The sequence below is a fragment of the Antennarius striatus genome, chromosome 1 (assembly GCF_040054535.1).
Source record: "Antennarius striatus isolate MH-2024 chromosome 1, ASM4005453v1, whole genome shotgun sequence".
NCBI lineage: Eukaryota > Metazoa > Chordata > Actinopteri > Lophiiformes > Antennariidae > Antennarius > Antennarius striatus.
This window is the reverse complement of record NC_090776.1, coordinates 15384618-15410842: the sequence shown is the minus strand read 5'-3', so window position 1 is coordinate 15410842 and position 26225 is coordinate 15384618. Positions and strand designations below refer to the sequence as shown.

Below are 26225 nucleotides of genomic sequence, written 5' to 3'. Positions count from 1 at the left end.
TTTGGATGTCGCTAGGCAAAAACAGTAAATGATGCTATTCCAGGAAAATCTGAAATCAGTGTCATGAACACAAGCCTTTCTTTGCTATATGTCTTGGTGATGTTCACATGAACAGAACGAAGGACAAAAGACAGACAAACGTGACAGGGCATGAGCCTCCCCTGTTGAGTAATGAAATTAAATGACAGCTCTTGAGTAACGGAGGGATGCTGGGAGAGAGAGGGAGAGCAGGAGAGAGAGAGGAGTGGGGGGATTTTGTCCAGCCAGGAAATTGAAGCCATCACAAGCAAATTGAGTTCAGGTCCTTTTGGTGGGCAAGAGCAGACCAATCAATTTGGCCTACTACTCAGTGCCTGTCAAACTCACAGAAGGACACCTTGGCATCCAATAATAGGAGCACAGTAAACAACTGAAGCCTGGCTCAGTTAGTCTCAGATAACAGCTAGCTATCCATAGTAATTTGTGCTCAGGGGAAACAAATACAGGACAGTAGCGAGCATCTTTCTCGTATGAGGTAAAGAAATTGTTATGCTGTAGTGTGTGGACACTGGTTAATAGCTGCCAAGTTAAAGGTTGAACCAATTCCTCTCGCCGCAGCATTTTTGTTCACAGCTTGATTGAAGAGAACAATGCTTGTATCAGGATTAAAAAAAAAAAAAGTTCAATCTTTCATCTTTGTATCCTCACTTCTCTAAGTGAATAAATAAGAAAAATGAAAAAAGACCACTTTTTTGACATTAAACCCCATTAAGACTCTCTAGGTTGGAATGTCTTTTTAATGAGCCTTGTTTGGCCTTCCCCTTTCGCTAATCTTTGGACAGTGACACAACATTCTTGCTAATTATTTCGATTACACAGCAGGACTGCACTACATCAGAGTTCTGAAGCAACAGTCAACGAGGGGTGGAAACATACAACCCCAAAGGCCTAATTATCTCTGTTGGTTCCCAATTAATTCATTAAGTTGTTTTGGCTCAGCTGAAAAACTTGAGGCACCATGTTATATAGCCAGTCATTGCACCATCATCCAATCGTGTTACGCGAGCTTTTGTTTTGAAGTAATTCACTGTTAATGCCGGGATTTTGCGCTTTTTCATTACCTTTCAAAGTATTCTAACCAGTAATTTATCATAATCATACACAGTAATTTACAATGAGTTCAAGTCATACACTTCCCACTTCCAGAATTTTCTCAGCCAAAACAATGAATATTTATAGAAATCCACTGTGACCCACATTCAATTTTAAGTCCTCAACTGCTCCGTAGGAACCGAGAGCATCTTTTTAGCACCTCAGCATCTTGCCTTCACTGGCTTACTGTGATGAGGTTGCTGGCCTTTCCATATGTAAAACCACAATCATGGTATTGATGGCCTGTAAGGGAGCCAATAATCATTTATGTATGTGATAAGCCACTGAACTTGAGCAGAAGGCTGAGAAAAGGCTTCAGGGGTAAGATGTTATTAGATTCATGGTTATACAGGCTGTAAACATTAGGTTTGTTTGCTTGCTGCCAGTGGGGTGAGCTCTTGAAGTATTTAAAGTTTGAATACTGCAACTGTCTCTTTAAAATAATATTACAACCTCTATCTTCTATTTTCTATCTTTCATTTTTGTGATCCTGTTTCTCATCCTCATTTTCCTCACTCAAATTTCCTCATTCTGCCCTTTCTGGTCTGTCATAAATTGGTAACAAGGGATAGTGAGAGGAAAAAACAATATACATCACTTTTTTTTATGTGAAGACATTGCTATGTCCCCATTGGAACATTATTTTACAGGTTGAGAGGGGGTCCCAAATGAGCACATGCAAATTTAGAAGCACTTACATCCGTTAATCTTTGCATGTGCCAGTCTTTCATATGGAAGAAGCCATCTTTACAAAAAACAGCTGAGCTTGTGTTACAGTTTATGTAACTCCCAGACATCCTTGTTTCTCTCTCTAAGGATATTATTACTCAATATGTAATGCATTATTGGTCCAGGATATTCTTTAACAACAGTCATTATTTTGAGAGTAGATACATGAATTGCAAAGCCTATCTTTGTGCTAAATTAGAGAGATTAATATTAGAGTGTATCCCAAGCCTGCAGCCTTAACCTGTAATGCTGCATCGTATTACTCTGATTGCATGATGCCTTATTACATGGCTGGTGACAGGTTACTTTAAATTGTAATGCATAACTTTCTGCACCAAAATTTTTTTTTTCTCAAAATAGTTTGTGATTTAAACTGTGTTGTAAAGCTGGAAGCTGCATCTTTTTAGATATGCTACTATGTGTTGCACCTTTTTCAGCCAGTGGTATAAAAATTGACTCAGTCAGCAATTTTACTTCCAATGCTATCAATGCTATTTTAAGATTTTGGCCCCAGGAAGTTCCACATTTGGGATAAAATACCTCTTTGCACTGCTTTTTATACTACCATTTAAAAGGTATTTATTTTACAAAATGTAATTGTACTTACCATGAATTACAGTATATTCAAGTTGAATAGTACTGTTGTTTAGCACATATCTTTCTTATGTTCATGATATGAAATATTCATTACATAATTTTCCCAGAAGTAAAACAGACCCACACCAAATTCGATAGTACAGTCAATACTGATGTGTAAATCTGGAAACACAACCAGAATGTCTACATATTTTTCAAAAACTACCTTATTCTTAGCTGAAGCCTATTTGTGCTTCCGGTTTAGTACTTACATACATTTGAAATATTTCATATACATAGATTTGTGACAACCAGGAACTAATTACCAATTTGGAATCTCCCTTGCAGAGACTAATATAGGAATATCTTAAATTATTAATAGATAAAATACTTTCGCGTCCCGCTCTGTGCAGAGTTTGCATGTTCTCCCCGTGTCTGCGTGAGTTCTCACTGGGTTTTCGGCCTTCCTCCCACCTCCAAAACACGTGCTTCAGGTTAGTTGGCTGGTCCCAAATTGACCTTAGGGGTGAGTGTGTGCGTGCGTGTTTGTCTGTGTCTCTGTGTGGCTCCATGGTGCACTGGCGTCGCGTCCAGAGTTTCCCCTGCCTCACGCCCTAAGACAGCTGGTATAGGCTCCAGCTCCCTGTGACCTGTGACAGTGGATTAAGTGGTTCAGATGGATGGATGGATGGAGGGATGATATAACATTAAGAAGAAGGCAGCAGGTCATCAAACCTCTCTCTCTCTCTCTCTCTCTCTCTCTCTCTCTCTCTCTCTCTCTCTCTCTCTCTCTCTCTCTCTCTCTCTCTCTCTCTCTCTCAGACACACACATATATATATATATAAACAAAAAATTTTCTAAAGTCGGCTTTACAAGCTTTTCTTTAGTCAAATTTAAAATTACTAAGAACAAAAAAACGCTTATATCCTGAAACTAATGTTCCTGACTGACTGTGTAACATTTGTGCATTTACTGTACATCTGTCTCAGAGTTTTACTGTTGCTTGTGCAAGTAGATGGTGATAGGGAATCATCATATTTATACAGTGGGCTATGTATTGAAAATGAAACCATGAAATTAATATTTTAAGATGTATAGCATTTAGTCTACCAAAGAAACATATCCAACCTCACAATGTTCCTCAAAGCTAAAAAAGTAATTTGTGGATCCATGTCTTCATTCGGCTGCACCCTAAAATTGCATGTGTTGTTCTGTAATATTGCTGAGCAAACAAACATGTGAAAACATTGGAAAAGACAAGAATAGATAATTCAGTTAATCCTAAAATACAGTCTATGTTTTAGGATCATTTGATGAAATATTGACAATTATATTAGTTACTAGCATCCTTCAAGAAGACTTTCATTATTGACAAATGACTTTTTTACAAGTGGAACTACTTTTTGAATGGATTATTAATTGTTCTATTTAAGAATTACGTTAAACTAATAAAGTGTTTTTTGTGACCACAGAAAATTTGTAGTTATGTAAATCAATCCTCTCGTGCAACCTGACTACCAATATAAAAGACATGGCCATGACAGGCCAATCTTTTTCCAGCTGTGAGAAATCAAGTTATCTTGGCTCAGGGTGTTGATGTATGCATCATTTAATTACAGACACCATTTCTGAGCGGATCATGATAGAAATATATAGAGGAAAACCAAGACAGCTAAAGGAAGAAATATTAAATGAAAGAACAGAGAGAGAGTGAGTCTGATAGTAAGGTTGTAGTTCAAGCTCTAGCATTACATATTTGTGAGGAAACACAACTATGCTAAGGGCTATATTATTTTAAAGTTCTACTAGTGGTCCACCTTTTACTGGAGAATAGGTAGAAGTCAATATTTTTTACATTATTTACTGGGAAGCTCCTGTGCAGCTACGACAGAAATTGTGGGGAGCCTTCAGCTGAACTGACAGTGGACACAGCAGCTCTCTGTAAAAGATCTGTTGAAAACCTTACAATTATTCACTAGAGAACCTGGTAACTGGGAAACATTGTACACATAGGCCATTAGACAACACTGAATCAACATAGTCTTGTCTATTGCTGTCCAAGTAAGAAGCCATGGTCACTTCACTGGTATTGTATCAGGGAAGGATATAGTTCTACAAGTGTCTGGAGTTCATCTTTGGTGAACATTGAAGCCAAAAAAAAAGCTCCCCAAAAATGAAAAAGAAAAATGCAGTACTGTTCCGTGATCCTTTTTTTTGTAACCGCTTTGTCCTGGTGTGGTTAGAGTCTGGCCAAACTGATATTGAGTGGGAGGCAGCATATACCATTAAGAAGTCATCAGTTCATTGTTGTCGATATGTAGAATGACAGACACTTCATCTGAAGTGAAATCTGATCTGATCTACCTGAGTACAGATAGAGCTGTATTACTTGTTGTGAACACCAATGTAATCTATGAGAAATGATAATTGATTGCAGACGGAAGGCCAGAGTAATGGTATTTGAGAAACCAGTATGGTGGCAAGGAAAAATAAATGTGTGGGAACTTACATCTGAAAATGAAAACATCCATTTTAAATAGTTGTATTTTGCTTTAATGGCAAGACATTTACTCCCCTGAGTAATTTTAAGTGACAATTTTTATTGTGGCGTATGGGCGTGGTCTGTCCATATCACTACAAAGAGTTTACAATACAAACTTCCTAATTCTTGCTCAAAATGGGGAAATATGAGAAGTTGGTAACCTCCAATCCTTCCTCAATGTACTATATTTTGTTCTTTACTTTTACTTGTTCATTTTCCTTGAATATTGCTAAAATTTGAAGTAAAAGGCAGCTGTAAGGTAGATCAGTCATCAACATCTCAAATGGCACAAGGATCGCCTCACCCCCAGCAGTTGTTTGTTCCAATGGCATGTGAGTGATTGTGTGAATGACTTTTGAATGGTCAGTTAGTCAGTCAGTCAGTCATCTTCAGATTACCACTGCTATATCCGCCGCAGCGGGTCACGTGGAGCAGGAGCCTATCTCGGTGGCATAGGGCGTGAGGCGGGGGACACTCTGGGAACGACGCCAATGCACCGCGGAGCCACACACAAAGACATACAACCATGCACACACACACTCATTCCTACTGGCAATTTGGATCGGCCAATCAACCTGAAGCACATGCTTTTGGAGGTGGGAGGAAGCCGGAGAACCCGGAGAGAACCCACGCAGACACGGGGAGAGCATGCGAACTCCGCACAGAGCGGGACTCGAACCCAGGTCCACTGTGTTGTGAGGCGGCAGCACTAACCACTGCGCCACCGTGCCGCCCCGTTTGAATGGTGTTGACCAAAATTATTTTCTATGTATGAATGCATGTAGAGCGTATTCAGTGACCAGCCAAGTTATAAATGTGCAGAACCTCTCAGTATCACAGTAACATTATCAAGCAATACTGGATATGTAGTATTGAGCAGTGTGAATATTCAGTATGGAGCAGTAAACTTAATGTTGAGTCTGCAATTATTTATAGAAAAACATTTTTTGATCATGCTGTTGCAAATTTACAATATTCTAGTAAAGAACTGGACATTAAATGATATAGTAAACAATAAAATGCAGCAGGAAAATGTTAAAATTGCAGTAATTTAGATGTTAAAAAAAATATATTTCCATTTTCAATGGAAAAATGCATAAAACAAAACAAAAATATACTTCTAAGTTAAATGTGTTGTATTTAAAATGTATTTATATTTTGTCATGACTCTGAGGTCTAAAATAAAAGCAGAATTCTGTTTTATATACAGTATTCTCTTTTGCGGAACAAAATATCTTTTGGTCCATTAATATTCATTCCTTTTTAATCCTTGTGTGTTTCACACAATCAAGGTTTTTTTTTCTCCCTCTGTTGATTATGTGCAAATGTAGCCTCTGCTGTATGTTCACAATAAAGGTGGAAATAAAAGACATCATCTCTACATATTCACCAATGCTGAAATTTTCCCCTCTGGTACTGTACATAAACACATAATACTACCTCAGTCTTCATTTTGGCTGAATGGTTTTCCATCAGTGGTAGAAAAAAAACAAAGGCACACACAGAAGAGTGTTCCTTTTCCGTCACATTCTTCAAAAATGCAAACGGACAGGCAATCACGTACCAACAAAAACAAATTATGCACTGCGACACAATATCACCACTATGCATTATGCTGGGGCCTTCTTTTTTCTAGAAACTATTGGATGGAAATTGCTCGCTGCTTGGTAACAAAACAAATAGAAAGAAAGGTCTGGGTGATTCTTATTGTCTAAATGATTAGTTGCATCAGAAATAATTGCTAATAAGATCATTGACCATAAAATTATTTATTAAGGGATTGATTGTAGTTCCTTCCCTGTGAATATCCTTTAAAAAGTGTTTAATTTCCTGGGTGAAATGAAAAAAAAAACAGGAGCATGTACTTTACTTGTTGTTTTTCAAATTAATGGTGATTTTACAATAAAAATAAATCTGAGGCAGCTCCAGTTGTTCACATGAAATTGTGGTTAAGAGGTGTTCAGCATGTCATATATGTGCATTAATATTCATCCATCCATCCATCCATCCATCCATCCGTCTTCCACCACTTATCCGTTGTCGGGTCGCAGGGGCAGCAGCTTCAACAGGGAGCCCCAAACTTCCCTTTCCCCGGCCACATCCACCAGCTCTGACTGGGGGATCCCAAGGCATTCCCATGCGAGTGTTGAGAGATAATCCCTCCACCTGATCCTGGGTCTGCCCCGAGGTCACCTCCCAGCTGGACATGCCAGAAACACCTCCCTAGGGAGGCGCCCCGGAGGCATCCGCACAAGATGCCCAAACCACCTCAACTGACTCCTTTCCACACGAAGGAGCAGCGGCTCTACTCTGAGCCCCTCGCGAATAGCAATGTTTCTCACCTTATCTCTAAGGGAGACACCAGCTATCCGCCTGAGAAAGCCCATTTCAGCCACTTGTATCCACGATGTCGTTCTTTCGGTCATGACCCATCGCTCATGACCATAGGTGAGGGTAGGAACGAAGATTGAAAGGTAGATGGAGAGCTTTGCCTCTCGGCTTAGCTCTCTCTTTGTGACAACAGTGTGGTAAAGCAACTGCTTTACTGCTCCTACTGCCCCAATTCACCGTCCAATCTCATGCTCCATTGTTCCCTCACTTGTGAACAGGACCCCAAGATACTTATACTCCCTCACTTGTGGAAGGACCTCATCCCCCACTCGGAGAAGGAAGTCCACTGGTTTCCTGCTGAGGACCATGGCCTCAGATTTGGAGGTGCTGATTCTCATCCCCGCCGCTTCACATTCGGCTGCAAACCGGACCAGTGAGTGCTGCAGGTCACAGGCCGATGAGGCAAACAGGACCACATCATCTGCAAAAAGCAGCGATGCAATCCTCAGGCCACCAAACTGTAAAGCCTCCCTACCACGACTACACCTCGATATCCTTTCGATGAAAATCACAAACAGAATTGGTGATAAAGCACAGGCCTGGCGAAGGCCAACAGCTACTCGGAACAAGTCCGACTTACTGCCGAGAACCCGAATGCAGCTCTCACTTTGGGCGTACAGGGATTGGATGGCCCTGAGGAGAGGCCCCCTCACCCCATAGTACTTCCCACAGTACATCCCTGGGGACCCGATCGTACGCCTTCTCCAAGTCCACAAAACACATGTAGACTGGATGGGCATACTCCCAAGCCCCCTCTAGGATCCTTGTGAGAGTAAAAAGCTGGTCCGTTGTTCCACGACCAGGACGGAACCCACATTGTTTCTTCCTCAATCTGAGGTTTGACAATCAGCCGGACCCTCCTTTCCAACACCTTGGAGTAAACTTTCCCAGGGAGGCTGAGGAGTGTGATGCCCCTGTAGTTGGCACACACCCTCTGGTCCCCCTTTTTTTAAAAGAGGAACCACCACCCCAGTCTGCCACTCTTTCGGCACTGTCCCAGACTTCCACGCAATGTTAAAGAGGAGTGTCATCCATGACAGCCCCTCAACACCCAGAGCCTTCAGCATTTCCGGACGAATCTCATCAACACCCGGGGCTTTGCCACCGTGAAGTTGTTTCACTACCTCGGTGACTTCACCCCGAGAGATTGACTCGTATCCCTCATCATCCTCCAGCTCTGCCTCTGCAACAGAGGACGGGTCAGTTGGGGTAGTTGGATTCAGGAGTTCCTCAAAGTGTTCCTTCCACCGACCGACAACCTCCTCAGTCAAAGTCAACAGTGTTCCATCTTTGCTGTATACAGCTTGGATGGTCCCCCGTTTCCCCCCCCTGAGGTGTCGGACAGTCCTCCAGAACAACTTTGGTGCCGTTTGATAGTCCTTCCACATGGCCTCTCCGAATTCCTCCCACACCCTCTGTTTTGCCTCCATAACAGCTGAGGCTGCAGTCCTTTTACTCTGCAACTGCTTCAGGAGTCCCCAGGGACAACATGCCCCTGAAGGTCTCCTTCTTCAGTCGGATGGCTTCCCTGACCAACGGGGTCCACTGCGGTGTTCGAGGGTTACCGCCCCTTGAGGCACCCAAGACCTTGAGACCACAGCTCTCAGCTGCAGCTTCAGCAATGGAAGCTTTGAACATCGACCATTCGGGTTCAATGCCCCCAGCCTCCACAGGGATGCCCGAGAAGCTCCTTCGGAGTTGCGAATTGAAGGCCTCGCGGACCGAGTCCTCCTCCAGACGTTCCAAATTCACCCGCACTACTCGTTTGGGCTTACCAGGTCTATCCAAAGGTTTCCTCCGCCAATGGACCCAATTCACCATCAGGTGGTGATCAGTTGACAGCTCTGCCCCTCTCTTCACCCGATTGTCCAAAATACACGGTCGGAGGTCAGATGATACAATCACAAGATCAATCATTGACCTTCAACCCAGGGTGCTCTGGTACCAGTTACACTTATGAGCATCCTTGTGTTCAAACATGGTGTTAGTTATGAACAATCTGTGACTAGCACAGAAGTCCAAGAACATAACACCGCTCGGGTTTAGATCAGGGAGGCATTTCTCCCAATCACGCCCCTCCAAGTGTCTCCATCATTGCCGACGTGTGCATTGAAGTCCCCCAAGAGAACAATGGAGTCCCCTGCAGGGATCCCATCAAGGACCCCATTTAGGGACCCCAAGAAGGCCGAATACTCTGAACTGATATTTGGTGTGTATGCACAAATAACAGTCAGAGTTTTCCCTCCCACAGCCTTAAGGTGTAGGGAAGTGACCCTCTCATCCACCGGGGTAAACTCCAACACAGCGGCGCTCACCCAGGGGCTTGTATCCCCACACCCGCCCTGTGCCTCACGCCTAACGCAATTCCGGAGTAAAACAAGGTCCAACCCCTATCCAGGAGTTTGGATCCAGAACCGAGGCTATGCGTGCAGGTAAGCCCCACCAGATCCAACTAGTAACACAAGCTCCGGCTCCTTCCCCGCCAGTGAGGTGACATTCCACGTCCCCAAAGCCAGCTTTTGCCGCCCTAGTCTGGTCTGTCGTGACCCCCTGTCGTCACTGCCACCCATATGGCAGCGCACCCGATCCCATCGGTCTGCCCTGCGGGTGATGGGTCCACAGGGGTGGGAAGAGTCCACGTTGCCTTTTCGGGCTGAGCCCGGCCGGGCCCCGTGGCAGACCCGACCACCAGGCGCTCGCTGACGGGCCCTCCGTCCAGGCCTGGCTCCAGACGTGGGCCCTGGGCTTCCACCGAGCAGGGTCACATTTTTTCCTTTCCGATTTTTCATGGGATCTTCTGAACCATTCTTTTTCTGGCCCTCACCTGAGACCTGTTTGCCTTGGGTGACCCTACCAGGAGTACAAAACTCCCGACAACATAGCTCCCAGGATTCTTAGGGCACACAAACCTCTCCACCATGATAAGGTGATGGTTCCTTGGAGAGGCCCATTAATATTGAATAGGGACACATTCATATTTAATATTTCAAATTAAAAATATTTTGAAGTAACAGATGAAAATATAATTATTAGATGGAATATATACTTGTCCAACTGCATTTTAAGTTTAAATATATGAAATCTACACTTTGTACATGTTAACTATAAAACTGTATCCCAAAGCTTGAAATACAGTAACTGTAGGATCTTTTGGAAGTAGAATCTTCCAGGGATTTTTCCAATGGAGCAATGTCCAGGAAAAAAACCTGTTTTCTTCAAAGAATTTTCATTTGATGGAGTATACTCTGAAACAAATAATTTTATTTAGGAATTAGTTTTTCTGTTGAATGTCTGAGGACTGATGTACTCGAAGCTACAGCACAAGGCGTGGTCAGTGGTTCTATGAAGCTCCACCCATTGCTGTCGTACTAGTTTTGCATGTGAAGCGCACACGTTAGAAATATAAATAAACATCTGGTTAAACTTTCACAATAAATCAGACTTTATATACAGTATACTGACATATGATGTGTTGCAGTGATACTGCAATACATCTAGAAATGACACTACAGGGGTGAATACACCACCATGTGTAAAAGCAAATCACTCACCTGTTGGCATGTTTTCCATTGAATGAGAACCAGTTGTAAAAGTACAGACAGGTCAGTTCAGACACACACACACACACACACACACACACACACACACACACACACACACACACACACACACACACACACACACACACACACACCCCTCACATAAATGCATGAACATGTGCAGATGCACCTAGATTTAAAATTACTGTATGCAGACACATGTTGCAAATATTGAATCGAATAATTTGTTCCTCCCAAGTATAACCTACAGGCATTATTGCAAATGCAGGGACAGCATGTGCCAGAGAACATTCATTCATCCATCCATTCATTCATTCATTCATTCATTCATTCGTTCATTCATTCATTCATTCATTCATTCATTCATTCATTCATTCATTCATTCATTCATTCATCTTCTACCGCTTTGTCCAATGTAGCGGGTTGCGGGTAGCTGGAGCCTATCCCAGCTGGGTTGAACCTTGTTCTTCCCGTGTCTGCGTGGGTTCTCTCCGGGTTCTCCGGCTTCCTCCCACCTCCATAAACTTGCGCTTCAGGTTGGTTGCCAGAAAACAGTATGCACCAAAACCATTCTGGTCTCGTGTTAAAGGTTGCGCTTTATATACGGTGTACATATACAATGGATCGCATATGCAGGAAGTGCAGTGTGTCGATCTTGCACTTTGATGGCACTGTCATCATGTTGTCATCACACATATTTGAAGCAGTGAATGAGTAAAGGCTGAATACTCAAGGATGTAGTTATAAGTTACTTTAACAAGTCATTACACACAAATAGAGATTACAATAGGTCAGACTTTCTTCTTATGTAAGATTCTGTGAAAGTGGAATGCACAAGAAAGGCTTTTCAATTAATTTCTGGCAGTTAAAAATGCTGCTTAATGAAGGGAAAGATATTGCTGTACATTGGCTTTTATTGTTCCATTGTCGTTAAACAGCAGCTAGTGTGCATACAGATTCCCTTTTAAACGGCAGTATCAAACTAATCAGTTGTTGTCCTTGTCATTAGGTTTAAAGAAATCTGTAGCACGTCACTAATCTTCCAGTCAATCAAATCCGTTTTTTAATGAGAGATTGTGATATTGCTCAAGCTGACGAAGTTAATATATTCATTAGTTGCAAATTTCTAAATTGCGTTTATTGGGTTAACACCCTCGTAGTATGTTATTTTGAAAAGGAGAAATAAAATCCACTTTTGGGGGGGGGGTAACTGGGATAAGACAGAAAAGAAAGTGCTATGAGATCAGAACAAACAAGGAGAATACATATATTTAAGATGGCTGTCTGGTTAATTTTTTTGGTTTAGTGTCCATAAGAATGAGACGACAAAGGAACACATATTCAATTCATTGTTCTTCCAAATTGACCACTTCTTTTAAACACATTGACAAAGCAACTCTTGCTAATCTTGTTTGTTGCAGTTGAAATACCAATCTCCCCCCATATTTTTGAGAGAATGCCATTAAAATAATCAAGAAATTTTTATCATGAGTTGCCAACATCAACCAGCCGTCCACGCTGCATCGATTTACATTTGATCTCTCAAAGCTGGATAATCACGGCAGTGTAAATAGTCATTATTTCTGCAGAATAAACAGACAGCAACTAAACAAATGTGCTCGTCTGTAGCTGTTTGGTGTTGAAAAGACAAATAGGATTTAATATCAGCTAAAAGGGTTGCAGGTTATTATAAATTATCTAAAATATTACTATTATGGATTGGCCTTGTGTAAGTAAAGATTCATATATAGTTTTCAAAATAAATTTATATTAGCATCTCTAATATATTTTATTAAGGCAGTGACTTGTTTCTGAAATGTAAGCAGTTGCTGAATAAAAAGCTAACACCCTCAATATTTACACAGAACAGTAGATTCCTTGTGCACTGTAGCTGGGTACAACACCAAGATCACATGGTCTGAAACTCATAAACACATCAAGCTTCCCCATTCAGTGCTCAGGGCCTAGTCTGCTCCACTCTGTTGTAAACTGTCTCTGAGTGTCAAATCCTTCATCCTGATGCGTGAGACACACATAGAGAAGAATTGCTGCATCTCTCATTTTATGGCTTTGGATGTCAGCGGAGGGTAGAACCAGTGAGTGAGTCAGTAGTGGTTAACTTTGTAGCTAATGCTTTGTGGCAGTCGTACAGGTTTCTTCAGCTCTGCTTAAGGCACAGAGGTAAGCTGGTTGAACTACTCATGTTTCACTGTTTTCAGTCAGCCAAGTCAGGTTATTTAAAAGTACACTAAAGTAAGGATGAAGGGGGTGAGGAAGATTTAGAAAGAGAAGGTTGGTGAAATCCATCATAAAAAGGCTAAGGTTTTTTTTTTTTATTCTGATGCAGGAAGGAGAGAAGATTAGATGGGCCTAAGATGCCCAGATGTAGCACCAGGTGGTGCTGGAAGACATCAATTATGATTTTTATGTTATCCCTCTGAAGAGGTTTGATCAGGTAAAATCTGTTAATTTCCCCCCCCTATTTGTCATTGAGCGAAATTTAAAATATAAAACTTCATATGCCCACTGAGCTGAACAGGTTGTTGATACTATAGGGTGAAAGATTTGCCCATCTGTATGAGAACTACAATACAGTAGATCTAACTACTGAAGAAAAAAAAATGGTATGAGCATGTAATCTTATGTAATGCATAATATTCTGTGTCTAACTGTAGGAAAACTGTGGTGTCAGGCTTAGTTTCTTCAGCCCAACACCATTTTTTGTTAGCAACATTCAAATGATAATTTCCGCAGTCCTCAAGTCAACAGAGAACATCCAGAAGTCAGTGAGATTATTTATCCCAACTGGGTGTGGAACTTCGTCTTTACAGTGTTTGGTCTTATTCTATTTGATTGAAATAAAGGTTTGGTTTTAAAGAAAATAAATAATAATTTATCATTTTCTGTATATTAATTCTGCTGATCTGGGTTCGGATCCTGTAAATTTTGGTTTTAAGGCTTGAGGATATAAAGTGAAAGAACTTCATCCACTCTTAACATGTCAAATGGGTTTTCACAATCACTGCTCAAAGCAATTTGCTTACCATTTCTGATAAATGCGAGTGATGTTTCAAAAGTTATTGAATTTGAAATGCAAATGGACCTGGTTACTTAAATAATGTTTTTTCTTGTCACTAGTAGCAACATATGGCGACAGTATGAACCAGGACTGAATCTTAGAGCTGTACAGATCAATATTATAGTGTTGACAATTACTAAAAAAAAAAAGATAAACCACCAGAGACCTAGGATGTGACTGCATTTTCCCTCAAATCTGAAGGAACATCATTGTGTTGGGTTTTCCTAACTTGTTACATTCACGTCACAGTCATGTGTGAAATTGATCCAATAAATCTTCGTATTAGAGGACCTATTTAATATCAAAATGACAGATGGACACAATTGGCATCTGTACTGTGAACACATTGGATCATTTAATGGCAAAAATGACATATATTTGATTGATTCTAAATGTTCTATATACTGATAAGAGTTACACAATGAAGGTGCATTGTATTATCCTTAATAACAGAGTGTTAAACTGTGAATTCATATTATTTTAAGTATCCTCTGTTTGGTTCCATGCCCTCTTTCTTCTTGTCTTGTATAATGTCATATTATGACTGCAACCTATTAGGCTTAAACTCAAAAATCTGTTTAACAACCCAAAAAATGCAGATGTGTGGGAAATGTTAATGTATGGAGGTACAATGAAACTGAGTTAATTAGGGAGATGTAGACAGATGGAAAGAAACCAAATTTTACTTCTGCAAGAGGGATCTTGTCATCTTTCATAACCTGTCAGTTATGATAGATGGCAGGTGAGAATGTGAGTCTGGTGACAAACATGTCTGTATGCCTACACATGGATTCTTATTTTTTAACAAGAAAAAATATGTCTTCTATGTGGGTTAGACAATAAATAGTTGAAGTGTAAATAAATAGACATACATGCTGTACCCTGCATCCATAAATCTGCATGATATTGTTTGGACCAGGAATAGTCAAAAATGATGGACTGTGCTGATAATCACATGCTAAGCAAGTGTTCTGTAAATGAGTAACACAAAGTACAACACCATTAGCCACAACACACACACTCACAAACACCAAGATACATAAATCTAAGTCACATTTGACCCATTTCCCAATTGCTAGCTTGAAAAGGCGGTAATGCAGTGTGTTGTGTGTGTGTGTGTGTGTGTGTGTGTGTGTGTGTGTGTGTGTGTGTGTGTGTGTGTGTGTGTGTGTGTGTGTGTGGATGGGTGGGGTGTGCGTGTTTTACCAAAGAGCGAGGGAGTGAATGATCGAGCTTCATTCTAAATGTGGCAGGATGCATATGGTGCTCAGAACTGCCTTGTGATGATATAATGATAAAAAAAGCAAAAGGCAGCAGACGTTGACCCAGGAAAGGCAGGAGGACCAGATATATAGTCGATATCATAGTCAGAATTAGTTGGAGTAGGTGATGATTTATTTGTCACTTAACCTTTCAGTGTTGCTTACAGAAAAAAGAAAAAAAAAATTGGAATTCTTATTTTTTTTTTTTTTTAATTTCTGTGCCTTTCTTTTTTTTGGCTTTGTTTTTTGTCATTAAATAGAGTCCTGTCTGCCTGAGATTGTAATTCATATCATGGATGATCCCAAAGGATCCACGGTTGTTGTGTCAACAGAAGGCATTGTTTGTCTTACTGTTAGTGTTTCACTTCTGAAATCATATTTTGATGGACTATCACAGCTTATCAGGATGGTGGGTGAAACTAGAGAAAATAGAGCATAACAATAAATGTACTCTCTAAATACATAAAGCGTAATTAGAAAATCAGTCACCATTCTGCCTGAGGGTTCATTGCAACAAATAAGGCCCAGTTGCGTAATTTTGTTATTCCAGTAGGATTAGAAATATAACAAGAGCAGTGTGTGTAGGACAGACAGGAAATGATAAACGATGACCAGTAGGACATCAAACACAATTACGTTTGTGGCCTTTGGTGAGAAGAAAAGGTGTACTTTCCAAGGTAGCCAGCAGATGGCACAGCACATTTTGTCTCCATGGGATGGTAAAGGAGTGGGAGAACAAGGTGCAGAGAAATAGAGAGATGTACAGAGAGAGAGAGAGAGAGAGAGAGAGAGAGAGAGAGAGAGAGAGAGAGAGAGAGAGAGAGAGAGAGAGAGAGAGAGAGAGAGTTTTTGTGACTGGTTGACTGATCTCCCTCAGTGATCTGATTGTGAGAAAGGACTCGTGGGAAGTGTACTCTCACTGCAGGTGTCAGACTGCTGTTAGATAAGATTTTTTGTGAGGATGAGGGGGTTGCATTAGTGTGTGTACATATGTGTGTTTATGCATGTTTGCATGTGTGTATTAACAAACAGGCTGCAGGGTGTGTGTGTCTTCTCAATAAATTTGTCCCTTTATAGAACTGTAGTGTTATGTTGTCTTCATGGGGAACACAGAATAGCACAGAAATTGTTTTTTTACTTGCACACTGTGCTCCATATGTGCCCACTCAGAAGAAGTTCCAAGCCCTATGCCTATTTGTTTTCTGTCACATAAAACCAAACTTCGATCAGTTGTTCTATAGGATTTTTTAGTGTGTAGTGTGATTGTGATTTTGATTTATTCATTCATTGTCATTCATTGCTGTATCCGTCGCAGCGGGTCACGGGGAGTTGGAGTCTATCACAGCTGGCATAGGGCGTGAGGCGGGGGACACTCCAGGCACGACGCCAGTGCACCGCGGAGCCACACACAAAGACAAACAATCGCACACATACACACTAACTTCTACAGGCGATTTGGGACCAGCCAATTAACCTGAAGCGCATGCTTTTGGATTTGGGAAGAAGCCGGAAAACCCGGAGAGAACCCACGCTGACACGGGGAGAACATGCAAACACCGCACAGAGTGGAACTCGAACCCAAAACTGCCTTGTTGTGCGGCGACAGCGCTACCCACTGCATCACCCTGCAGCCCAGAAATAAAATTTTCAACAGAAATATTACAGTAGCAAAATGCACTACTTCAGCATTTCATATTCATCCATCCATCCATCCATCCATCATGTACCGCTTATCCGGGGCCGGGTTGCGGGGGCAAAAGTCATAGCAGGGATGCCTATACGTCCCTCTCCCCAGACACCTCTTCTAGCTCTTCTGCGGGGAGCCCGAGAAGTTGCCAGGCCAGCCGAGAGACATAGTCCCTCCAGCGTGTCCTAGGTCTTCCTCAAGGTCTCCTCCCGGTAGGACATGCCCGGAACACCTCCCCAAGGAGGCGTCCAGGAGACATCCGGAACAGATGCCCGAGCCACCTCAGCTGGCTCCGCTCGAGGCAGAGGAGCATCAGCTGTACTCCGAGCTCCTCCCTGGTGACCCCTTTTTGAAAAGAGGGACCACCGCCCCGGTCTGCCAATCCAGAAGTACTGTCCCCAACTGCCATGCGATGTTGCAGAGACGTGTCAACCATGACAGGCCCTGCACATCCAGGTACTTGAGGTACTCAGGGCGAATGTCATCCACCCCCGGTGCTTTGCCACTGAGGAGTTTGGCAACCACATCGTGATTTCAGCTTGGGTGATGGACGAGTCCACCTCTAAGACCTCAGCCTCTGCTTCCTCTGTGTAAGACATAGCATCGGGATTGAGGAGATCCTCGAAGTATTCTGTCCCACGCCCGACAATATCCTCAGTTGAGATCAGCAGCTCTCTGCCTCTACTGTTAACAGTGTTGGCTGTGCACCGCTTTCCCTTCCTGAGGCGCCGAATGGTTTGCCAGAATTTCTTTGAGGCTGACCGATACTCTTCCTCCATGGCCTCCCCGAACTCTTCCCAGACCCGAGTTTTTGCCTCCGCGACTACTCGAGCTGGCCTGCCTGTACCTGTCAGCTGCCCCCGGAGTCCTACAATTCAACAAAATTTGATAGGCCTCCTTCTTGAGCTTGACGGCATCCCTTACTTCCTGTGTCCACCAATAGATTCGGGCATACCGCCGCGACAGGCACCAGAAACCTTGAGATCACAGCTCCGAGCAGCCGCTTCAACAATGGATGTGGAGAAGACGGTCCACTCTGACTCAATGTCCCCAGCCTCCTGCGGGATCTGGGAGAAGCTCTCTCAGAGGTGGGAGTTGAAGACCTCACTGACAGAGGGTTCTGCCAGACGTTCCCAGCAGACTCTCAGACCACGTTTGGGCCTGCCGAGTCTGTCCGGTCCCCTGCTCTGACAGCGGATTCGGTTGACAGCTCTGCCCCTCTCTTCACCCGAGTGTCCAACACACACGGTAGGAGTTCTGATGATATGACAACAAAGTCGATCATCGACCTCCAGCCTAGGGTGTCCTGGTGCCATGTGCACTTATGGACATCCCTGTGGTTGAACAAGGTGTTTGTTATGGACAAACTGTGACTAGCACAGAAGTCCAATAACAACACCACTCGTGTTCAGATCGAGGAGGCCGTTCATCCCAATCTCCCCTTTCCAGGTCTAACTGTCACTGCCCACGTGAGCGCTGAAGTCCCCAAGGAGAACAAGGGAGTCCCCAGCCGAAGCCCTTTTCAGTACTCCTCCCAGGGACTCAAGGAAGGCTGGGTATTCCGCACTGCCTTTTGGCCCGTAGGCCGAAATGACATTGAGACACCTGTCCCCAACCTGGAGGTGCAGGGACGCGACCCTTTTGTTCACTGGGGTGAACTCCAATATATGACGGTTGAGCTGTGGGGCCACAAGCAAGCCCACACCAGCCCGCCGCCTCTCACCTTGGACAACACCAGAAAAGTGGAGAGTCCAGCCCCTCTCAAGCATTTGGGTTCCAGAGCTGTGGGTGGAGGTGAGTCCGACTATATCTAGTCGGTACCTCTCAACCTAGGGCGGCACGGTGGCGCAGTGGTTGGCAGCGTACACCTCAAAACACGGTGGACAAGTTCGAGTCCCGCTCTGTGCAGAGTTGGAATGCTCTCCTCGTGTTCTCTCCGGCTTCTCCGGCTTCCTCCCACCTCCAAAAGCATGCGCTTCAGATTGAGTGGCCGTTCCAAATTGCCCGTAGGAATGAGTGTGTGTGTGTGCATGGTTGTGTCTTTGTGTGTGGCTCCGCGGTGCACTGGCATCATTCCCGGAGTGTTCCCCGCTTCATGCCCTATGCTGCCGAGATAGGCTCCGGCTCCCCGTGATCCGCTGTGGCGGATATAGCGGTGGTAATCTGAAGATGACTGACTGAGTGACCTCTCAACCTCCCTCACAAGCTCTGGCTCCTTTCCCCCCAGTGAGGTGACATTCCATGTCCCTAGAGCTAGACTCTTTGTCTGGGGATTGGGTCGTCGAGCCCCATGCTGACGAATGCCACCCAATCCACACTGCATCCGTCCCCTACAGTTTACTCGGCGAGTGGTGAGTCCACCGGAGGTTGGGCCCACATCGTCCTTTCGTGGGCATGGGGCCCGATGTCACGGTCCTTGATTTTTTTACTCATCATAGGGGTTTTTGTGCTGCTCTTTGTTTGGCCTGTCACCCATGTCCTGTTTGCCAAGGGTGACCCTAGCAGGAGCATAAAGCCCCTGACAACATAGCTCCTGGGATCGTTTGGGTACTCAAACCTCCCCACCACGATAAGGTGGTAACAAACATACACACACACACACACACACACACACACACACACACACACACACACACACACACACACACACACACACACACACACACACACACACACACACAAACACATCCACACTGCATATATTGCTTAAAAATCAATAATATCTATTGGCAATCGATTTATAAGCATATCAACAATGATTTTGTGGTCGTCATTCCTTTCAGATGTCAGACTGCATACACAGTTGACATTTCATTTGCAGGCAGACATGTTAATCATAAGAAGCCGGTATGAATGCCTTTGCAAGTGGGTTAAAAGGCCACAATGAAGTGTCTTAATCAGAGCTTAACGTTGAGGGATGGATAGAGATAGCAGTATATACAATGGAAAGTTTGTCATTCAATCTCAAAGTCCAAATATATATGTCTTTAAATATTCATTTAAACCAAAGTGGATCGATTGTGAAAACTTAAAGATCAAATTTTTGAAGTGTCAAATTTTATTGTATGGTATTGACCAGCTTTCTAATTTTCAGTAGTTAATAATAGTATTCTTCTTTTCCTTTCAGCTTTTCCCTTCAGGGGTCACCACAGCAAATCAGTTGCCTCCATCTAACCCTGTCTTCTGCATCCTCTTTTCTCACACCAACTACCTTCATGTCCTCTTTCACTACATTCATAAATGTCCTCTTTGGTCCTCCTCTAGGCCTCCTGCCTGTCAGTTCAAAACTCAGCATCCTTCTACCAATATATTCACTATCTCTCCTCTGGACATGTCCACACCATTTCAGTCTGGAATAATATTTAATAATTGTAATAATAGTAATAATATCAGTCTTATTATACATTCAGTTTGTACCAGTCCTTAAACTCAAAGGTTTATCATTTGATATACAGTAAAATCCACACGTTCCCACTTTCCAATAAACTAATGTTGCGAAAAATGTTTCGTCAGCGGGCACTTACCCTTCTCTGTCAGATTATATTCTCAGTTTGCCTAATAATATAACTTTTCAATGAAGGACAAAGGGAGGTTGCTGTTCTTGATCATTTGCAGGCTTCTCCAGAATTTAAACCTTCCAGCAGCAAAATGCTACTATTAGTTTTATGCTTGTTAAAGAGAGTGTGTTTGGTCAGGCAAATTATGAAAACAAGCGGATAATAAGGGTTAGCAGGCACAATAAGCCATGATATCTTGTAAACTGGTAGCGGGGATAGTTTAAGCTGGTCTTATGCTAATGTTACTACGTGTGACTGTCAGCGACAGAGAGAATCAAGCATCTTCAATCGTGCTTAAACAAACCAATATACACATCTGCTAAAGTAAATATACAACACTGACAAACTACACACTCAACTGGATATTTATTTCAGTGATTATTCTACACTATACTCACAGTGTGAACATACACACCTGCATACTGCATTTAAGCTGAGCATTCTCGATTGTCATGTTGCACTGATTTGCATGTATTCTTTATTACACATATCTTCCTTTAGATGCTACCAGGTTAGCCAACAGTACAGCAAATCCACTTCATTGTTTCTTTAATTATCCTTGCAAAATATACAGAGAGGTTATCGAAATGCTGCTTGTGTCAGTATTCCCAGTACAGGTAGTCGTCGACTTACGACCCCGATTGGTCCCGACAGATCGGTCATAATTCGACTTGGTCGTAAATCGACTCTTTAGTAAAAATTCAATCCAGCATCGCTGGTGCTGGTGCTTGGCTGTGGGTCGCCCGGATCGTCAGCTGGGGCAGCGCGTGGGTTGGTGGGAGCGGGAGACAATCTTTTCATAATCATTGTGAGCTCTGTCTGAATTGTTCGTTTCTTTTTCTCCTCATAAATTTCACGATATGGACGGAAAGCGTCGTTTGCCATCCGTTCAATCCTTGCAAATGTTTCTATGTTCTATGTCCATTTCTTCAACGTGTGCACGGAGTTTATTTAACAGGGAAAAGCCTTCTGACAAGCCTTTGGTGGTGAACATTTTTTCTGTTTCCTCCTCTTCTTTCTCTGCTTCTCTTCTCTCTTCTTCTTCCACTCTTTCTTCTTCCAGCGTGATCAGTTCTTCTTCCAGCGCGATCATTCGTGAGTTCTCCAAGGAGAGGTTTTTTGCTAGTTTCACTATTTTCTCCCGAATTATGATCAAGTTCTTCGTCACTTTCAAATCCAGCAGAAGAGTTCACATAACGCTTGACAGTTTTTCCATACGCCATTCATACATTTCTCCGTCACAGCCTCCCAAGCAGCCCAGCCCATCAGTAGTGGGCTACTGATCTCACAGTGTGACTGAACAGTGTGTGTGCGGCATGGTGACTGAAGAGAGCGCGGGAATCTCGGAGCGTGAGTACTGTGGCTGGAGGGAATGCCCGCGTTGCCCGGACATTGTGGTCGTAAAGTCGGTCGGTCGTAAGTTGCATAGGTCGTAAGTCGACGACTACCTGTATGACACTTCCAGGACGGTCAAACAAATAGATCACTTCCTTGCTTCTTTGCTTTAGGCTTCTTCATTTGGCATCAGTAAGAAGAAAACCATGATAGACCAAACACATCAAATTTTTGACTCACCCTTTATCTTTTGTTTGGTTTATTTTCTCTATGTATTTTAACTACAAACATATAATTGGCTAACAAAGAAAGGAAAAAATATATATTTGGATGACTTTTTCCCCTGTTACATCATCATTAACTGAAATGCCACATCTGATCATCTTCCTCTTCCTAATTACTATGATGACATTTATTCATATCCCTACTGCTTTACAAGAACTTTGCATTTGATTATTGTTCTCTATTTTGCAGTTGCTGTTGGAATCTGCCATGTCACGAATTGTTGAAATCTATATTTATTTATTTTTAGATCAGATAATGCTTAAAAATGTGACGGCATCAGTTATTTTCACAGTTTGTGGACTATCATCTATCCATCTATTCAGTCTGAAGCCAGTTTTTTTTCTGCATGATCTCTGTTGTAGCCCTGCAAGTCCCTCGCCCCCGTCATTCCAACCACCCCCTTTTTCTTCCTTTATTCCCTCTTTTTGGTTAATTAAATGTTGGGTGCCTTTCCAGTAGTTCTAAAACATATAATGGGTCATTTGCATTAGTTTGCAAATTGGATGACCTTTGCTTTTGCCAATAATTACTGTAAAACCTGTCTCTGTCTGTCATCACCAAGGATATGGTAAAGACCTCTCTGTGCTCACAAAAGGTTAGCTGGAGGCCTGTGTCTGGACTTATGAAAAATCCTGAGGAAAATGTCATTAGAGTAAGGGAAAAGACACTTTGAATTAAATCAGAAATGCAATCAGGATGGCTTAAAGGACGTTGCGTGCATGTCTCAGGGCTAGGCATTGTAAGATGTATTATGCCGATACTTATACCAGCTCCCTAAACTGATACCAATAGGATACTTCATTCAATACTCATCATGTGATCGGCAGCATTCAACTGTGTAAAATTTCACCATCAATATTTCCCATTCAAATGATCGTATGTGTGTGTGTGTGTGTGTGTGTGTGTGTGTGTGTGTGTGTGTGCGTGTGTGTGTGTGTGTGTGTGTGTGTGTGTGGAGGAGTCCAGGCTACGCCACTCTTAAAGCCACTGAGGTGTTCCAATGCACTTACGTGAATGATGCGTTGATAGTCTTCTATGTAATCAAAAGTCTGACATGCCACTTTATGTTTGATCACTCTGTTTTATTTCCTTTAAGTTTTCCAGTAACTCAACCAATAGTTACCATCAAATAGCAAGACACTCAGAGTTCAGTGGCCAAGAAACTGGTAATGCTTCTGGGAAGAAACCTAACCCATCTAAAACTGGGTCCTTATACCTGAGCACCGACTATCTCCAGGAGACCCAATGCATCATTTGACAATTACAGGGAATCAAACCCATCTCGTAAACACACATACACATGCACAAACACAGAGCAATAGATGAAATCAGTTTATAAAAATAGGGGTTTAAGTAGGGGCTTGTTTTTAGAACAGTTAACAGTTAACAGACTCACCTTGTCTAATGGGAGTGGGAGTAAAAGTCACCATTGGATTGCAGTTTGATCTGTGATACAGTCGGAGGGAAGTGATTGGATGACCTGAGGGACCTGTCGGGATTCTTGAGGTCAGGAGCTCAGAAATGTGGATACAAGCTAAATCATGAAGTGCTTTATAAGTGATTAAAATAATCTTAAAATCAATTGTGTTCTTGACAGGAAGCCAAACCATAATGGGAGTACTTTGTGATTTCTGATTAACTCCCAGTTACAAAAACGAAGCTACTACAGTTTAGATCAGTTGAAGCCATGTCACTTTGGCCAGTGAAAAGAGGTGCAGATGCAAAGATGGGAAAATAATGCCTAGTTGTGTAAAACTGACTTGTAGAAAAATAATTGCCGTCCAATCCTTTGCAGCATAATGTATGTGTTTGTATGTGCTATGTGAAAAAAAGGCATTCGCATACATCCAATCAGAATTTAAGAAATGCTTCATCTTGCTGAGAGTGCAGAACGTGTGAAGAAGAAGACCATGGGGGCACCGTCTGTTCTCTCCCCAGGCCATTTTGACTTTGACACACCCCAAAAACACTGACACACAAAGTAAACAATCAAGCAGCAAGTTTCACTGCAGCCATCTTCACAAACAAGCATAGGTCTGCGAAAAACATTTATAAATTCCAAATTGATTAATTATGTCTGACGTTAATTGCACTCAGTATTTATAAAGCTGTCATAAATTTCTCTTTGACCTTGTTGCAGTTGTTACAGTCTATGATGTTTGGTCTCTGTGTAGGTTAGTGGTTGTTGTTCTGCAGTAAAACGAGTATCTACCATGTCCCTCACATATATCAACACCCCTTCCTGTCACTAATTAACACTGCTATTCTGCAATCATGGCTACTATATTAAACTAGACAGTCTTGTCTACTAGTAACAAATTTTTAATGAATAATTAATTTGCAACTTGTTTACGAAGGATTTTAAATGCTCACCGGTTTCCTTTCCACTTAACATGATGAAGAAAAAAGATCATATGGCAAGTTGCAATAGCTTTTGGAACAGAAAATATCAGATTCACGTTCATGTGCATCACTCAGTATACATATTGAAGGTCAATAAAGGATTACAAGATATAAAAATAATGAGCAGGCAGAGCAGAGCACTAACATCGGAGGCTCTGTTTTGTGCTCTTGATTCTAGTCGCAACGGCGCGTCACGTTTCACCTGCCGGATGGCTCTCAGGAGAGCTGCAGTGACAGCGGTCTTGGGGACCATGAGCCTGTAGGCAGTGGCTCCCTCCTCACACAACCTCTCCCTCTGGTGCAGGCGCAGGATGACTTCTACGAGCAGGCCTCCCCCGATAAAAGGACCGAAGCTGACGGCAACTCTGATCCCAACTCCGGTGAGTTTTCATACACACTTTTTTCTTTCTTTTGTTCTTTCTTGTCTTCATTTTTTAAATATGCATGCACGGTTGGTTTCTGTGGATTCCACCCTTTGCCTTTTTCTCTGTCTTGTGAGAGTGTGTAACTCATCACTTTGGAAATGTCATCAGCCAAATATGAATGTGCTTTGTCCCGAAGTGCTGTTTTTAGGAAAATTAAAATTGCTTCACTGAGCGACACAGATGATAAACAGTCGTGAAAAACAGTAGCGTGTATAACGTGTCAACGTGGCACATATCATTTAATTTAGAGTCATTTGATTGCTCTAGTAGGTTTCTAGTGGATACACGAGCAGGTCATTCATTTCTCAGTTAATCATCCAGACTTGTTCATTCCTCCCACGAGACAACCTGGGTCTCCCATAGGCTCCTCACCTATTTGTGAAACTCATTTGATTTATTTAGAGATGATTTCCCAGTTGTAAGTCTTGGTGCTCAGTTGAAAATGTTAACTCTCATCTCTTTCTGTTGGGAATGTACATCTCCGACCCAGTTTTCTCATTTTATCGTTAAGAGGTTAGGCATTTGCTAATATCAAGAAACTCACCCCAAGGTCAGTTTCAACTTGCCTGCTGGGCACCCAGAAGCACATAAACTCAATGTTGTGTTTAAACTCTTTGTGCATTTGATTTCATACAGAATATAACCTAGCAGATGTACCCACAGTTGGCAGATGTACTCAGTGAGTAATGTGTAGTCCTACTGACTCATTGTCTGCACAAATGAATAGCGCTACACATGGCTGAGCCATGTGCAGTTTTAACTAACTGGCTAGCTTTGCTGTTAGGCAAAATCCATCTTAAATCCATCTTAAATTAGTTCATTATTGATTTATTTTGTTTCCTCTAGGAAGTAGAATAGCACACCAGCAACACCAATAGAAAGTAATATGAATGGTAGATCGCTGTGGATACAAAAGGGTTTGTCTCATGTTTTTGAGTAAAGACTATTGTTACCTGGCTTTAACAGTGAACTTCGATGAGTAAATGTGGAAAAAAAAGTACAATGTTTTTGTTAATGGACAGAAATCAAATAAATTACCATACGGTTTGTGACATAACTGGTGAGACCTGAGGATTCCCACGTTTAAAAAGAAAACCTTAGGTTTGTCTTCTTAAAGTAGTGAGGTTTTTTAAAACTCTACAGTCTGCTCCTCATCCATGCCTAGAGGCTTGAGGCGACATTTGTTCGTAGTAACGAAACATAGCCTAATCTCTGAGCTGTCAGCAATCCAATTCTATTCTATATATTTATTTCTTGCCATT

At 42.3% G+C, this 26225-nt stretch overlaps 1 protein-coding gene across 6 annotated transcripts in view; it reads left to right on the top strand.

Moving 5' to 3' along the window:
• The window catches only part of LOC137599383 (protocadherin-9), a 236245-nt gene that overhangs the window by 128252 nt on the left and 81768 nt on the right, over window positions 1-26225 (top strand). For 4 of the 6 annotated variants that reach the window (XM_068320310.1, XM_068320294.1, XM_068320286.1 and 1 more), the window contains one exon: window positions 24717-24918. In XM_068320310.1, coding sequence (XP_068176411.1) covers window positions 24717-24918 — 202 coding nt within the window. The remainder of the gene's footprint in view (window positions 1-24716; window positions 24919-26225) is intronic. The other 2 variants (XM_068320301.1, XM_068320328.1) reach the window with 1 other exon arrangement.